Source organism: Heptranchias perlo, chromosome 22, assembly GCF_035084215.1.
Source record: "Heptranchias perlo isolate sHepPer1 chromosome 22, sHepPer1.hap1, whole genome shotgun sequence".
NCBI classification, from domain to species: domain Eukaryota; kingdom Metazoa; phylum Chordata; class Chondrichthyes; order Hexanchiformes; family Hexanchidae; genus Heptranchias; species Heptranchias perlo.
The window spans coordinates 51,197,786-51,216,369 of NC_090346.1; the positions used below are offsets into that span (position 1 = coordinate 51,197,786).

At 45.8% G+C, this 18,584-nt stretch overlaps 1 protein-coding gene across 4 annotated transcripts in view; it reads left to right on the forward strand.

Annotated features, from left to right (window-relative positions):
* The window catches only part of ankfn1b (ankyrin repeat and fibronectin type III domain containing 1b), an 834,116-nt gene that overhangs the window by 520,940 nt on the left and 294,592 nt on the right, over positions 1 to 18,584 (forward strand). For 3 of the 4 annotated variants that reach the window (XM_068003637.1, XM_068003639.1, XM_068003638.1), the window contains one exon: positions 8,240 to 8,280. In XM_068003637.1, coding sequence (XP_067859738.1) covers positions 8,240 to 8,280 — 41 coding nt within the window. Of the gene's footprint in view, positions 1 to 2,646; positions 2,683 to 8,239; positions 8,281 to 18,584 lie in introns of those variants that run through there. The other variant, XM_068003640.1, reaches the window with a different exon arrangement.

Below are 18,584 nucleotides of genomic sequence, written 5' to 3' on the forward strand. Positions count from 1 at the left end.
ATCTCATTCTTGAATACATCTAATGACTTGGCCTCCACTGCCTTCTGTGGTAGAGAATTCCACAGGTTCATCACCCTCTGAGTGAAGAAATTTCTCCTAATCTCGGTTCTAAATGGCATACCCCGTATCCTGAGACTGTGACCCCTGGTTCTGGACTCCCCAGCCATCAGGAACATCCTCCTTGCATCTAGTCTGTCTAGTCTTGTTAGAATTTTATATGTTTCGATGAGATCACCTCTCATTCTTCTAAACTCTAATGAATATAGGCCTAGTCGACCCAATCTCTCCTTATACGTCAGTCCTGCCATCCCAGGAATCAGTCTGGTAAACCTTCGTTGCACTCCCTCCATGGCAAGGACATCCTTCCTCAGATAAGGAGACTAAAACTGCACACAATACACCAGATGTGGTCTCACCAAGGCCCTGTACAACTGCAGTAAGACATCCCTGTTCCTGTACTCAAATCCTCTTGCAATGAAAGCCAACATACCATTCGCCTTCCTAACTGCTTGCTGCACCTGAATGCTCGCTTTCAGTGACTGGTGTACAAGGACACCCAGGTCTCGTTGCACATCCCCTTTTCCCAATCAATCACCATTCAGATAATAATCTGTCTTACTGTTTTTACAACCAAAGTGGATAACCTCACATTTATCCACGTTATACTGCATCTGCCATGTTCTTGCCCACTCACCCAACTTGTCTAAATCACATTGGAGCCTCTTTGCATCCTCCTCACAGCTCACATTCCACCCCAGCTTTGTGTCATCTGCAAACTTGGAAATGTTACATTTAGTTCCCTCATCCAAATCATTGATATATATTGTGAATAGCTGGGGCCCAAGCACTGATCCCTGTGGTACCCCACTAGTCACTGCCTGCCACCCGGAAAAAGACCCGTTTATTCCTACTCTCTGTTTCCTGTCTGTCAACCAATTCTCAATCCATGCCAGTATATTCCCCCCAATCCCATGTGCTTTAGTTTTGCACACTAACCTCTTGTGTGGGACCTTATCAAAAGCCTTCTGAAAACCTAAATACACCACATCCACTGGTTCTCCCCTATCTATTCTACTGGTTACATCCTCAAAAAACTCCAGTAGATTTGTTAAGCATGATTTCCCTTTCATAAACCTATGCTGACTTTGTCCAATCCCGTTAATGCCTTCCAAGTGTTCTGTTATCACATCCTTTAGAATAGACTCCAGCATTTTCCCCACTACTGATGTTCGGCTAACTGGCCTGTAATTCCCTGTTTTTTCTCTCCCTCCTTTTTTAAATAGTGGGGTTACATTTGCCACCCTCCAATCTGTAGGAACTGTTCCAGAGTCTATAGAATTTTGGAAGATGATCACCAATGCATCCACTATTTCCAGGGCCACTTCCTTTCGTACTCTGGGATGTAGATTATCAGGCCCTGGGGATTTGTCAGCCTTTAGCCTCATTAATTTCCCTAGCACTATTTTTTTACTAATACTGATTTCCTTCAGTTCCTCCCTCTCACTGGACCCTCGGTTCCCCAACATTTCCGGGAGGTTATTTGTGTCCTCCTTTGTGAGGACAGAACCAAAGTGTGTGTTTAATTGTTCTGCCATTTCTTTGTTCCCCATTATAATTTCCCTCATTTCTGACTGTAAGGGACCTACATTTGTCTTCACTAATCTTTTTCTCTTGACATATTTATAGAAGCTTTTACAGTCAGTTTTTATGTTCCCTGCTAGTTTACTCTCATACTCTATTTTTCCCCTCTTAATCAATCTCTTTGTCCTCCTTTGCTGAATTCTAAACTGCTCCCAATCCTCAGGCTTGCCGCTTTTTCTGGCAATTTTATATGTCTCCTCTTTGGATCTAATACTATCCCTAATTTCTTTTGTAAGCCACGGTTGAGCCACCTTTCCTGTTTTATTTTTGCGCCAGACAGGAATGAATAGTTGCCTTACCTTTAGTTGCTCTACCTTTCTCCCGCCTGGGAATGGGCCTAGACTGTACCCGAACCATCTCCTCTTAAAAGGCCAGCCATTGTTTAATTACAGTTCTGCCTGCCAATCTTTGATTCCAATTTACCCGGGCCAGATCAGTTCTCATCCCACTGAAATTGGCCCTCCTCCAATTGAGTGTTTTTACTTTAGAGTGATCCATGTCCTTTTCCATAGCTGTTCTAAACCTTATGACACTACGATCACTGTTCCCTAAATGTTCTTCCACATGGGCTTTGGAAGGAGATTAAATGGGTGGGTAGATTGTACATGGGCTGTGGAAGGAGTGAGTGCGATGGGTCAGTGTTCTTTTCTTGTCCTACACTTTCTTAAAGTGACCCATTGTGTAAAGTAAGGGGGAGGGGTGAAGAGTGAGAGAAAGTCAGAAAGGGAGAATGAACAATTTGCTTTGAATGAGTGGGAGCTCTCACACGACCTGACACAGTGGAGGCTGATAGGATAGAATTACACTGATTAGTATTCTGGCCCTCTTGTTGCTGCCAGGAGGTAGCCAAGCTTATTGCCTGGCAACACAATTTAAAGTACAACAGAAAAACTGAATTGTCGAGCTCGCCCTGGGAATGCGCAGTGCAAGCATGCTGTGCTGTGTTGTGCGGAATGAGCAGTTCATGGCAGGTGACAGCTCTTCACTGAACCAGGGACTGTCAGTCACTACACTAAAAGTAGGAAATGTGAGACGATAGAGGTTAGCAACTGTAGGACTGTAGAAGATTTTACTCATCAGTGATACGATTTATTGCCGCCTAAAGTTGTGTAAAGGTATGTGTGCCTTTGTGCACAACTGTGTGTGTTGATGTGCGACCGTGTGCCTGCTTGAAAACACAACTGTGTGTCTGCGTGTATCTATGCATCTGGAACTGTGTGTGTACGTGCACATCTGTATTGTGTGTGTATCTATCAATGTGTCTATGTTTCTGTATGTGTATCTGAGTTTGTGTGTCTATATCTGTGTCTATGTGTGTGTGTGTGTCTATGTGTGTGTGTGTGTCTATGTGTGTGTGTGTGTGTGTGTGTGTCTGTGTGTGTGTGTGTCTATGTGTGTGTGTCTATGTGTGTGTGTGTGTCTATGTGTGTGTGTGTATGTAAGGGTGGTTTGTTTTAGAAAGCAATAATCAAATTCCATCTGATTTGGATTTTTAAAAGCATTGGTTGAGAACAGATTTTCCTGTTATAGATCTCAATATTTCTGTGACTGGTTTTATTTTCCCACTGAATAGATTACTGCAGATTCTAGAGAAACCCTCACTCAATGCTTAGCACTATTAAACCTTTGATTGCTGCATTTTCATTTCAATCTTCCAGTGTGTCATACAGCATCTGCCAAAAATAATTCCTTCTGGAAATTAGTGAAACTGGATGTTAGAAATGCAGGTGCTGGAAGGAGTAATGTTTCAGATGGTGTTTTACAATGAAATCATTAACTAGCATCTGATGCACTTCCACTAAAAAGTGACAATAGGAGAAGTATCGGTTTATTTTTTGCAAGTTTGCACCCCTCCTCTGCTGAATGTGTAAACTCCTGACTGGAATAAGGTTCGACATGTGTCAGTCACCCCCCCTCGGGCACCTTGCTCAAGTTGCCATTTTTCATGTATGAGCCTCGACCGTGAGTGTCAGCGGTTATCAAATTGCAAGGAACATATCACGTGCACGCACAGACACACACACGGAAGCATGAACATGCACACACAGGCACACACACATGTGCACACACACGTACACACACATACACCTGCAGCCCCATACACGCACCCCCCCATACACGCACCCCCGTACACTCACCCCCCATACACGCACCCCCCCATACACGCACCCCCCCATACACGCACCCCCCATACACGCACCCCCCCATACACGCACCCCCGTACACTCACCCCCCATACACGCACCCCCATACACGCACCCCCATACACGCACCCCCCCATACACGCACCCCCCCATACACGCACCCCCATACACGCACCCCCCCATACACGCACACCCTCATACATGCACCCCCATACACGCACCCCCCCATACACGCACCCCCCCATACACGCACCCCCATACACGCACCCCCATACACGCACCCCCATACACGCACCCCCCCATACACGCACCCCCTCATACATGCACCCCCATACACGCACCCCCATACACGCACCCCCATACACGCACCCCCCATACACGCACCCCCCATACATGCACCCCCCCATACATGCACACATCCATACACCCGCACACACATACACACACATGCACATACACGCACAGACGCGCACACATCCATACACGCGCACGCACACATGCACCCATACGCGTACAGGCACACACACCCATACAAATGAACGCATGCCTATACACGCATGCACACCTACACTCACGCCTAGACGGACGCACACACCCATACACACACGCACACGCACACGCACACGCACACACACACACGCATACACCCATGCACGCACACACCCGTACACACATGCGAGATGCAAAGCCTGCTGTTACCTGCTGAAATTGTGACTAAGCTCGGGTTGTTTCCGTGATCCCATGTTTGAAGAGAGCACAGCTCAGAGATAGGCCTACGGAATTGCAGTCTTCATTCTCCCCCTACATTCCCTGTGGACATGGCTCCCCACTGGGAGGGTGGGAGTGCAGAATCAGGCCTCCTCTTTCACAAGGATGCCTTTTTGTAGAGGAAAAAATCCTTGTTGCGAGCTATGGATGAAGGGCTTGGTTATATTTCTGTTTATCTTTTTACAGTGCTGTAGTTTGTAAAAACCACTGTTCATAAATGTGTCTATTTTGTTAAATTTAAGAGTTTTCTTTTATTAGGAAGTCAAGAGGAAGGGTTCAACCCCATTGTGCAGGGAACCAGTAAGGTGAAAAGAGTAGGATAGAAGGTAAGGCCCATGATCGGGTGATTGTATTGTAGGAGAAAGGGAAGAGGTGAGACCTTCCACACTTTCAAGATCCTGGGGTGGGAGACAGTGCGATGAGTCTTTATTTGAACACAGTAAAGATATTGGAAGAACAAGAGAGTACATTTATGGGCATATTCCAACATAAAAGGAGGATAAATTGTTAATTTCAAGCAGCAATAATTGTCCATTTAGTTATTCTGTTTTTGTCAAAAATATACTTTATTCATAAAATTTGTAACAATATATACAGTACAGTTGCCATGTGACATTTAAAACGTAGACAATACAGATTATACAATTTGCAAGATACATAAAGTACAGTTCAAATATTTTTCAAACAATACAGTTACACATCGTACATGATAATTACAGTTCATGACAGTCTAGGGTGCCTCATTTCATTACAATCAATACAGCTTATTGATTACAGATTCATTGCAGGTACATTACATTTCATTACATTCATTTGTTATTTTACATTCTGCCCAAGGGGTTTTTCCCTGATTCCAGCCCCTTTTTTTTCATTAAAATATACTTTATTCATAAAATTTGCAGCAATACATACAATACAGTTGTCATATCACATTCCAAATGTACACAATACAGATTATACAATTTGCAGATTACATCAAGCACAGTTCAATGAACACATTGGACATAATTACAGTTCATCACACTCTAGGGTGCCTCATTGCATTACACTCAATACAGATTATTGATTACAGATTCATTACAGGTACATTACATCAATTTGAATTTTACATTCTGCCCGAGGGGGGTTTCCCTGATTGCAGCCCCTCGGTATACAATGGCGGGAAGGCTCTAAATGGTTTCCTTTCCCCACAGAGACTTTGCGGCGGCCGCACCCATCCTCAGTGCGTCCCTGAGCACGTAGTCCTGGACCTTGGAATGTGCCAGTCTGCAACACTCGGTCGAGGACAACTCCGTGCACTGGAAGACCAGCAGGTTTCAGGCAGACCAAAGGGTGTCTTTCACCGAGTTAATGGTCTTCCAGCAGCAGTTGATGTCTGTCTCAGTGTGTGTCCCCGGGAACAGCCCGTAGAGCACAGAGTCCTGTGTTACGGAACTGCTCGGGACGAACCGGGACAGATACCACTGCATCTCTCTCCAGACCTTCTTTGCAAAGGCACATTCCAGAAGGAGATGGGTGACAGTCTCGTCTCCACTGCAACCTCCTCGGGGACAGTGTGCGGTGGGGCTCAGAGTCTGGGAGTACATGAAGGATCTGACGGGAAGGGCCCTTCTCACCACCAGCCAAGCTAGGTCTTGGTGCTTGTTTGAAAGTTCTGGCGATGAGGCATTCTGCCAAATGACATTGACAGTCTGCTCGGGGAACCAACTGACAGGATCCACCATCTCCTTTTCCCTCAGGGTCTCGAGGATGTTATGTGCGGATCACTTACTGATCGCCTTGTGGTCGAAAGTGTTTTTCTGCACAAACTTTTCGACGAGGGACAGGTGGGGAGGAACGGTCCAACTGGACGGAGTGTTCCATGGCAGCGTGGCCAGGCCCATCCTTCTCAACACCGGGGATAGGTAGAACCTCAGCACGTAGTGACACTTTGTGTTTGCGTACCAAGGGTCCACGCAAAGCTTGATGCAGCTGCACACGAAAGTGGCCATCAGGATGAGGGCCACGTTGGGCACGCCTTTCCCCCCTTTCTCTGGAGATTTGTACATCATGTCCCTGCGGACACGGTCCATTTTTGATCTCCAGATAAAGTGGAAGATGACTCGGGTGACTGTCACGGCGCAGGAGCGAGGTATGGGCCAGATCTGTGCCAAGTACAGCAACACCGAGAGCACCTCGCACCTGATGACCAGGTTTTTGCCCACGATCGAGAGGGATCGTCGATCCCAAAGTCCCAGTTTCTGCCTCACCTTGGAAATACGCTCCTTCCAGTTTTTGGTGCATGCCCCGGCCCCCCCGAACCAGACCCCCAGCACCTTCAGGTAATCCGACCTGACGGTGAAGGGGACAAAGGATCGGTCGGTCCAGTTCCCAAAGAACATGGCCTCGCTCTTGGTGCGATTTACCCTGGCCCCTGAGGCCAGTTCGAACTGGTTGCAGATGCTCATCAATCTGCGGACCGACAGCTGATCCGAACAAAAGACGGCGACGTCGTCCATGTACAGGGAGGCCTTGACCTGAGTGCCTCCGCTGCCTGGGATCGTCACCCCTCTTATGCCCGCATCCTTCCTGATGGACTCGGTGCAGCACACAAACAAGACGAAGGAGAGAGGACAGCCCTGCCTGACTCCAGATTTGATCGGGAAGCTTTCTGATTCCCACCCGTTGATTGAAACGGCGCTACTGATGTTTGTGTGGAGCAGTTGGATCCAATTGCGGATTCCCTCCCCAAACCCCATTTTGGAGAGCACGTCCATCATGTACGTGTGGGATATTCTGTCAAAGGCCTTCTCCTGTTAGTTATACTGTTGCCAGTAGAATCACAATAGCACAGTAGGCTGATGAGATTCCGTTGGGTTTGCCAGTATGCTGTTGTACTGTTGCACTTTTTACTCACAATGGAGAGTTATTGAACATCTGTACCAGTTTGACCTTTTTGTAGTTTTAGAGTCAGAATGTCAACATTAGTAAGTTGGGTAATGTCTGTAGGTGTATCTTATAAGAAGCTAACATCCTTGTTCATGTTTGTTACAGTTGTATAGAAGGAGGATATATCAATAGACAGTGTTTGTATGGAGAAGTGAAACAAGGAAATGGCATCTCTATCTGGTAACAAGTAACCTTGGGGTCATAGTCAGAGCAAGGCACAGATATCCTGTGGTCAGTATTGAACAAGGATAGTTCACAAATATGAGAAGCAAATCAGGTATAAATACAACTAGATAGCCATAACTTGTTAGAACAGGCTTAAGAAGACAGCATGCTGAAGCCATTGTACTTCTGTTCTACATACTGAGGTAAATACTCTTTCTATATTTGGCATTGCTGCTAATAAAGTCATTGAAGGCAATTTGTTGTTGTGAACTTGATTTATCTATGTCTGAAACCATAAGACCCTATCATTATTAGAGAGTCTACACCCCAGTAGCTAGGTACTTAATAGGATATTGTTTAAAAACTATGCTAATCTATTTGTTTGAGGTAGTGATCCTGCTACTGGGCTGAGGCCTGTGTTGGAAACTTGGCTGGACAGAACAGCCTACAGACGTGAGTTCCCACCTGCCTATAATCTGATCCGCTCTATATTCCAATGGGAGTTGATAAGCACCAGGCTGCTTGATTTAAAATTGACCCCAATGTATCTATTGGGCTGTGTGTGACCAGGGTTTCTTTCATTTGTCTTTCAGAGTTTGGGCTCAGCGGACAAGAAAGATTCACTTCAAAAAAGGTAAGAAAGTACAAAAGAAACAGGCAAAGACATCTGAACCATTGACCAGACTTGACAAAACCCAGCACTCTTTACCTGTATTTATTTATTTTGAGATATAGGGAATTTCTACACTTTCCTGTTGAGGTGCAATACAAAACATGTGTTTGATTCCGGGTTACATGGTTCTTGTAGATACATGCACCACTCTGTGTATTAGGTTATGGTGCTAGTTAATGGCCCAAGGTCATTCCTTGGCCAGGCAGGGTCGCCACTAATTCTCAGTCCAATTTCAATGGCCATCCAGCAATTTTGATAATCAAATATGGGGCAGAAAATGTGTGGTTTTCAATTGTGTGCGAAAAAAACTTCCGTGCACTTGAGCGACTGGACTCTTTACACATCCATACATGTGAAAGCAGATGTTTCCCATCTACATAAACTGGTTTCTTAAATGCCTTGTCCTGTTTGATTTTAGACTTGGAGAAAGGTCCTACTGTAAGTGGTTTGGGTCGAGAAGGAGGATGGGGCAATGGGTTTGTTTGACACTGGGTTTATGCAGAGTGTGGCCCTAGGGGTGTTTAGGAGGCTACCAGGGTGTCGACACCTGCTCGTTCATTAGTTGATCTCAGATTCCCTTCAGTTGTCTGGAGGCAGGAGGGAAGCTTGAATCCTCAGGTGTTACATAAATTTGATAACAGCCCATGTCTATGAGGCCCAGACAATTGTAATTTGTTTTTTAAAGAGTTTTGGGGGAAGTAATGCAGGGGTTTAGTGCTATAACATACTCTATCATGCAGATGAAGGACTTGTGTCCATGATTCCACACACACTGATTCAGCCTCACTGTTGAGAAAGGCACTGGATAGAGGTCAGGCACTGGATAGAGGTCAGGCACTGGATAGAGGTCAGGCCCTTTCAACAGGAGAGAGTGAAAATGAAGAATGAGTCACCTTCAGAGCTCTTCCATCACAGTTCCTAGTGGTCAGTGCAAGAATGGCTGTTTATAGCGACTTGGGACCAAATCATTTAGCCAACTAGAGAGAGGCTGTTTATTTTTAAGAGTTATCAAATTAGCAATAAGGGCCAGTTGGAAGATCTAGAAGTTGTGGAAATAGATGTAAAACAAACACATGTATTTGGGTGATTGCACACAGGATGAAAGGATAAACAAAATAATTCAGTTGATTGGTGAAGTTCACTGAAGATTGGTGAGAATAGTGACATCAGTAAGAAGGGTACACGGACTGAGGATTATCACAAGAAGAATAAAGGGGAAGTGAGAAGAAATAGAATCATAGAAAGATTACAGCGTGGAAGGAGGCCATTCGGCCCATCGAACCAGAGTCTATGCAGCAACAATCCAGTTCCCTTCCCCGTAGCCCTGCAAATTTTTTCCCTTCAAGTACTTATCCAATTCCCTTTTGAAGGCCATGATTGAATCTGCCTCCACCACCCCCTCGGGCAGTGCATTCCAGATCCTAACCACTCGCTGTGTAAAAAAGTTTTCCCTCATGTCACCTTTCATTCTTTTGCCAATCACCTTAAATCTGTGTCTTCTGGTTCTTGACCCTTCTGCCAATGGGAACAGTTTCTCTCTATCTACCCTATCTGGACCCTTCATGATTTTGAATACCTCTATCAAATCTCCTCTTAACCATCTCTATTCCAAGGAGAACAACTCCAGCTTCTCCAGTCTATCCACGTAACTAAAGTCCCTCATCCCTGGAATCATTCTAGTAAATCTCTTCTGCACCCTTTCTAAGGCCTTCACATCTTTCCTAAAGTGCGGTGCCCAGAATTGGACACAATACTCCAGCTGTGGCCGAAACAGTGTTTTATAAAGGTTCATCATGACCTCCATACTTTTGTTTCTCTATGCCTCTATTTATAAAGCCCAGGATCCCGTATGCTTTTTTAATCGCTTTCTCAACCTGTCCTGCCACCTTCAACAATTTGTGCATGTATACCCCCAGATCTCTCTGTTCCATTACTCCTTTTAGAATTGTGCCCTATGTTTTTACATAGAGGATTATTAGAACAGGGAATTCTTTATCACACAGAGCGATTGAGGCAGAGAGTGTAACGTGATTTAAAAGGGAATTCGATATGTATTTGAAAAGAGAATATGAAAAGATATGGGGAAAGGCTAGGGAAATGGGATTGGAGTAGAAAGCTCCAGTTGAAGAGCTAGCATCAGCACTGGCATGATCGGCAGAATGGCCTTCCTACTGAGGGAAAAACTGTCTACTTCAGAACGCTGACTCCTTGAGACACTCAGTTAAGGTCTCTGCCCACTGAGCTGTCAATCAAAGTTACTATGATGATATAATGTGAGACCCTATTCTTTGTGGCTGAGATTTTTAAAACTGTGTGTCTGCCCTTGTGCAGCTGGAAGAAGGGCATCCTGGAGTATCTGTTGTCACAAGGGTCCACCTTCTCACAATACCACAAAATATTTGAGACTGTAGATAATGACCATACTCATTAACTCATAGTATGTTACAGCACAGAAGGAGGCTATTCGGCCCATCGTGCCTGTGCCGGCTCTCTGAAAGAGCAATCTAATTAGTCCCATTTCTCTGCTCTTTCCCCATAGCCCTGTAAATTTTTCCCCTTCAAGTATTTATCCAATTCCCTTTTGAAAGTTATTATTGAATCTGCTTCCACCGCCCTCACATGCAATGCATTCCAGATCATCACAACTCTCTGTAAAAAACTCATTGACTTTCGAGTCAATGTTGTGTCCAGAATTATTCTAGGCTGCAGGCTCACTGTTAAGAAAAACTGCAGCCTTGAGACTTACCCCTTATAGGAACATAGGAATAGGAACAGGAATAGGCCATTTAGCCCCTCGAGCCTGTTCCGTCATTCAATGAGATCATGGTTGATCTGTGACCTAACTCCATATACCCGCCTTAGCCCCAAATCCCTTAATACCTTTGGTAAACAAAAATCTATCAATCTCGATTTAAAATTAAGAATTATGCTGAATTTAGGATTACACAATGATTATAAGTTTTAAAAAAATTCAGCTTAGGCAAAAATTAATTTTGCCCCATTTTTGCCACAGGCACACAGCCATAAATATTATTATCCACTCTTATAAGTTCACAGCTGTGAGTATTAACACGGACTTTTACAGTGAAGCTGTGAGTATTAACACGGACTTTTACAGTGAAGCTGTGAGTATTAACACGGACTTTTACAGTGAAGCTGTGAGTACTAATATGGACTTTTACAGTGAGATGGACACACAGGCTTGGACATAACACTGCAATGAAGTACTGAGAAAGTGGTACATGCCAAGCATGCTGTCCTTCAGATGAGACGTTATACCTAAATCTTCCATTGGTTCAGGTAGATGTTAAAGATCCTATGGAAGAAAAGCAAGGAGTTCTCCCAGTGTTTTGGCCAATGTACTCCTCAGCCAATACCACCAAATATAGATTGAGCAGCCATCCAACTCATTGCTGGTTGCCAGGTGGTCCTGGTGCAAAATGGCTGCCATTTTGCCAATGTAACAACTGTCACAGCACTTCAAAATAATACAATTTGAGTGTCTTCAAATTGTATTTTAAGTACTTTGAGATTTGTTTAATAAATGCAAGTATTATATTAATTTGGACACAGGCCTTGGTACTGATGTTAATTCTTTTTCTGAGATGGGTACACAGTTATTTTCTTCCTGTCTTTTCTACCCTGACCAAGAGGGTGAGCACTGGTCTGTTATCAGGTCTTTATCCGTTCTGCTCTTGAACAGGCTGCTAAAGGCCCACAGATGTAGCCCAGTTTAACCTGCCCTCATATTTTCTTTGTCCCTCCGTCATCGTCATCAGAATGAAACCTACATTTACCATTGTGTTAACACGTTGTCACAATGTGCCCCAGGCCAGTCTATCCTCTCACGCATTTTAATGAAAGCCGACGGTGATCAAGAGGGTAGAATAATTAAAACATTCGAGAGGTTCCCTGTAAACACTCTGATCTCTGGGCTGTGGCACACTCATGGCTGCAGTAGTGGTCTATGTCTGGAGTATCCCTATCATGGTAGTCTGTACTATTTAGAATTAATAACAACCTGACTAAGCTCTCAGGAGCCTGGATAAGCGGAGGTCTGTGATTGTGGCTCATTGGGTCCCTTCTTGAAAGGTCAAAGATCCCAGGTTCAAATCCTGGTCTGTGCTCTGTTAACTGATACACCCAGCCAAAAAAGCTAGAGTTTCCCCTGTGTATTTGGTACCTGCTGTGCAGAATAACACATAATTAGTTCTACGTCAGGAACAGACAAATCACTGTTTCACGAACGGAATGCATTCAAAGCACTTGTTGCTCTAATTATATTTTCTCCTGGCAGCGAGGTGGAGCAACAGTCCGCGGCCCCCAAACATCTCGACGCCCACCAACTTCCTGCCTCACTTTTGAATGTATCACTGCATAAGATAAAAAACACATTCAACTCTCTCTCTTACCAATTTGATTCCAAGAAAATAGAATAAATGAGGGTGTCTGGATTTGACATTCCTCACTGAATATTTTGCTTCAAATAAGATAATTGTGTTCAAAGAACTTGAAGATCGTTTTTTTTTAAAGACAGTTAATATGAATGAACCAGCTCTCTTCTCCTTTCCTTGCTGATTTATTGGAGCCACATCATTAAAATCCTATCTTTGTGTAGCTTTCCCTCTGGCTGTATGTTGCATAACACCATGCACCTTCACAGTGTGCCCAGTGATGCTGTTAGTAGGCTTGGCATTTGATTGACTTATTTTGGGGTTTGTGCAGTGCCTTCTATGTAGTTGTCAAGATCCTGTGAGACTTTCTTTAATTTTGTCAAGAATAATTGGAAAAACTAATTGGGAATTGCAACAGTGAAGGCAAGTATGGAGCCATGAGTCACAGAGGCACAGTACAACTAAGTGCTGTAGTCATGTGTTCATCAGGTATTTGAACTATCAGAGTAACTCTGGCCAGCACCTTGTGTTATTGATCATCTCTACTGCATGTGGTAAATCTAAAATTGTTATGGGCATAGAAAAAGTTAACCCAGAATATTACTTTAAATTAAACTGTTGGATTGGAACCCGAGGCCACAGGTTCAAACTAGACAAGGGTATTTTTAGGAACGATGTCAGGAAATTCTTCTTCACGTAAAGAGTGATAAACCTGTGGAATAAACTTCCAGATAGAGGAGCGGAGGCAAAAACCCTGGAATAATTTAAGAAACAATTGGATACATGGGGGAGAGGAGGGAGGGGAGAGGGGTGTTAGGATCTCAAAAGGGCTGAATGACATAGAAACATAGAAAATAGGAGCAGGAGTAGGTCATTCGGCCCTTCGAGCCTGCTCCACCATTCAATATGATCATGGCTGATCCTCTATCTCAATACCATATTCCCGCTCTCTCCCCATACCCCTTGATGCATTTTGTGTCTAGAAATCTATCTAGGTCCTTCTTAATTATATTCAGTGACTTGGCCTCCACTGCCTTCTGTGGTAGAGAATTCCACAGGTTCACCATCCTCTGAGTGAAGAAATTTCTCCTCATCTCAGTCCTAAATGTCCGACCCCGTATCCTGAGACTGTGACCCCTCGTTCTGGACACCCCAGCCAGGGGAAACGTCCTCCCTGCATCCAGTCTGTCGAGCCCTGTCAGAATTTTATATGTTTCAATGAGATCCCCTCTCATTCTTCTAAACTCGAGTGAATACAGGCCGAGTCGACCCAATCTCTCCTCATACGACAGTCCTGACATCCCAGGAATCAGTCTGGTGAACCTTCGCTGCACTCCCTCCATGGCAAGTACATCCTTTCTTAGGTAAGGAGACCAAAACTACACATAATACTCCAGGTGTGGTCTCACCAAGGCCCTGTATAACCGCAGTAAGACATCCTTGCTCCTGTACTCAAATCTTCTTGCATGACCTTCCTCATCCATAATTATCTTGAGATCCACCTCCCTCACACTGTCAGGCCCAGGAGCACCCAGGTTCAATTCTTGGTCTATGCTGAGTCAGCTGATCTCAATAGGGGCAGCAGTTAGCAGCCTACAACTGATCTCAGCATGAGCAAGGCACATTCAGCAGATAAGGAGCAAAAATATTTCTTTATTTTTCCTCTCAGAACTTTCTGTAGACCGGAAGAAATGAAGGGCAGCACCTTGAAGGGAAGCATCCCTCGCTGCGAACATTACGTTGCAATATTGAACAAGCAATGTTGACTTTCTATTCCCGACATCGTCACACCCCACCCTCTCATTCTTATTTATTGAGACTAATCTCACAGGAAAGAGGGAGGCTTTAACAAGGAGTGGGAGTCTTCAACTACATCCATGCCCCATAATTCTGTGCACTGCATCTGATCAGAGGGTACGGTAGTGCAGTATTTATATTACAGGACTGCTAATCCAGAGAATATGAATTTTGATGGGGAAACAGGGTACTAGAGGGATGGGCTTGGGGGAAGAGTTGGGGTGTTAGAGGGATGGGCTTCAGTGGGAGGTTTCAGGTACTAGAGGGACAAGCTTTGATGGGAGTGTTAGCGTACTAGAGGGACGGGCTTGGATGGGAGAGTTGGGGTACCAGAGGGACAAGCTTTGATTGGAGACAGGTTCCTAGAGAGATGAGCTAGTATGAAAGAGTTAGGGTACTAGAGGAATGGCCTTGGATGGGAGAGCTAGGGTCTGCGAGGAACTGGTTTGGATTGGAGAGTTAGGGTACTCGAAGGATAGGCTTCAATGGGAGGGTTGGAGTACTAGATGGACAAACATTAATGGGACAATTAATGTACTAGAGGATAGAAACACGTGGAAACAGGCAGACTCTGGCTCAGTAAGATGCTGCAGGCTCCAATCAACCATAAGGTTTTGAAATTTATTAACTGCAGGGATCCGGTGAGGCAGCTTTAATTAAATAGCAGCAGTGGCCTACTTGTGACGCATCACTTTGAACACATACTGTACAATGTTTTTTTGCACCCGTACAAATGACCACATTGTAGATTTCCTTGTGAACGATTCTTTTGTGCCTCAGTGACAGCCCCAGCAATTTTATCTTTGTACTGTGTAGCAATTTAATGAGACGTGAGAAGATGTCAGCAAGACTCCAGCAGCCCTAACCCTCAGCTGCACAAATTGCACTGACATCTGCAGAAAGGGGCTGGCACAACTGGCTTTTGTATCACTTTCCTCTGCTTGTGGCTGCAATCCTTGCAGCAACAGGTTAAAGCAAAGCCTCTCTCCTCACTTGCTGCACATTAACCTGACACAGGAGATCGGGTAATTCCTATTACTGTCCCCCTTGTTTCCGTGGGGCTCTTCCATTTTCCCCCAGAGATATGGTGGAACCCATGGAGAATTTCAGCCCCGGAGTTTCAATGGATTATTGGTCGGTGGAAAGCATCACAGCTATACCCAATCCTGTCCTCACTCAATGTCCAATGGATAGTCACAAGGAGCAGAGACCGTGGTTGAATTTTCCCCACCATAACCCAAGGGGGTGGGGGAGTAAATTCTAGCTGTTGCATCCCTACTTCTCTATGAGCTCAGATCAGCTAAATCAGCACACAGTAGGAGTCAAATATACAGGGATTCTTGCAGAATCAGCAATCCCATGCCCAGAGAGACACTCACCCACCCACCAATCACACCCCACAGAGACACTCACCCACCAATCACACCCCCAGAGAGACACTCACCCACCAATCACACCCCCAGAGAGACACTCACCCACCAATCACACCCCCAGAGAGACACTCACCCACCAATCACACCCCCACAGAGACACTCACCCACCAATCACAGCCCCACAGAGACACTCACCCACCAATCACACCCCCAGAGAGACACTCACCCACCAATCACACCCCCAGAGAGACACTCACCCACCAATCACACCCCCAGAGAGACACTCACCCACCAATCACACCCCCACAGAGACACTCACCCACCAATCACAGCCCCACAGAGACACTCACCCACCCACCAATCACACCCTACAGTGACACTCACCCACCAATCACACCCCCACAGAGACACTCACCCACCCACCAATCACACCCTACAGTGACACTCACCCACCAATCACACCCCCACAGAGACAGTCACCCACCAATCACAGCCCCACAGAGACACTCACCCACCAATCACACCCCCACAGAGACAGTCACCCACCAATCACAGCCCCACAGAGACACTCACCCACCCACCAATCACACCCCACAGAGACACTCACCCACCAATCACACCCCCAGAGAGACAGTCACCCACCAATCACACCCCACAGAGACACTCTACAGCGTTGATGTGTTATTCAGCCCTTTTTATGTCATATAACTGTGTTTCCCTCTTCTTCCCCAGTGTCCTACCCTTTGATGCTTAAATTACTGCTATGTTGTGAGAGATCGGCCTGGATATTAGTGTAGAGGCGGGTTCTGTGCGGGGGAGGGGAGAATTGCGTGCGCGAAACCTGGAATAAAATTTAGTGGTTTGGAATGTCCAATTTCAACAAGGCTGCCTGGTTATAATTTTCCTTCCGGGTTTCGTGAGCCCAGGCTGCGACAGCGGGCGTGATGCGATCTAAACTCCGCTATTTAAAGGGCCAATGCAATTTGGAGGAGCTAAGAGGTTTTGGAAGGAGACGGTGAGAGTTATTGATGATGGATTATGAACGAGCAAGGGCAGCATCAAGATTTAACGATGCTTCTCTTGAGTTAGTAATGGGTGCAGTCAGGAGCAGGAGGGAGATAATTTTCCCCAGCAAATGGAGGAAGAAATTTGTTGTTCTTACCAAGAAGGCATGGTTGGAGGTGGCTGAGGAGTTGAGCAGCAGGAGTATTGTATCTCATTCTTGGGTGCAGTGCAGGAAGTGGTTTCATGACCTAAGCAGGCTAGGAAAAGTGTGTACAGTTGCTGATTCACCCACTCCACCCCCCTCTCACTCTGTCTTGTCAAGCGTACCCCATCACATCACTCCTCACACCCACTTAAGTTTCAAGAGCACCAATGGTTCACTTTTTATCCACTTCCTCACCTCCCCATGTATCCATCCACCACTGCCACTCACCACAATCCTGATGCACCTGTTTGATAGTCAGCCTCACCCAATGCACTGCATCCATCAGATGAATAGGTGACCTTCAGTTGCTCACAGGTCTGTTCTTTCACCCCTTGTAGATGAAGAGAGTGCAAAACGATAGGGAGACAGAGAGGACTGGAGGTGGCCTGCCACAAATTGTGCTGCTCACTGATGCAGAGGAGGATGCCATGGAGATAAGTGGCACCTCTGGGTCCCTGATAATCGGAAATGGAGAGACTGGGAACTCGCAGATACCTGGTGACAGAATTAAAAATATCTCTGATACACATGTTCACTTTATCTCATCAATGACTGAACTATGAGAAGCCTGAGTACGCTGATTGGCAAGATTGTTACTTTGCCAGGACTAATTCATATCCGTTTCCTTTGCCTTCACATGTAGAGCAACAGTCTGTGGACATGCCTGACGTTGGTTCCTCAGAGGAGCTCGTTCCTTCTGAGGGTGCACCGTCACAGGACATACAGCCATGCACCAGCGCAAATACTGGCAATTCAGTGGAGCCTGATCGGCGACTGGTTGAGGGGAAGGGGGGAAACAGTTGAGATGTAAGATCCAGATAGTTGGGTTGTCACTTGGTGATTCACAATTCACAAGTGAGCACAAGCAGACACTGATGGCAGGGGCAGCTGTGGAGAGTCTGTGTTGGAGGGTGCACTCATCTCCAAGCTCTGCTTAGCTGGACACAGATGCTGAACCCCGGGGGCCATCGTTGAGAATGAGGTACAACAGCAACTTTATGAGGTACTGGAAAATGTGCCACGCACACTCTCCACAATAGCGGAGAGGATGGAGGAGTCCAACTCCAACACTAGGGGATTGATGTCACAGGTAAGAGCGAGAATGTCTGCAATGGAGAGAGTGGCCGCCTCCATGGAGCTCCAAGCACGGTTCTCAAATGAGTCTCTGCAGGCCATGACCACGGCCATTCAGGAGACGTCTGCCTCCTTCAACAGGAAGACAGATATCTTATCCGTGGTCTTACAAGGTGTCACTGATCTGCACCAAGCTGCTCTCCAGCAGAGTAGTGGGAGTGATGTGGTCCCAGGAGAGGGATGATGGCGAAAGGGGACGTGGAAGTGGGAACTCCACTCAAAGCGCTCCCACATCTCACCCGTTTCCCCCCTCCCCCTCAACCAGTACCCGACATTCTGCCTCCTCTCCCAATGGTTGTGTCTGACCCTGCACAGGTGCAGGTGGAGCAGTCATTGGCGGGTCCTCACGGGTTCCAA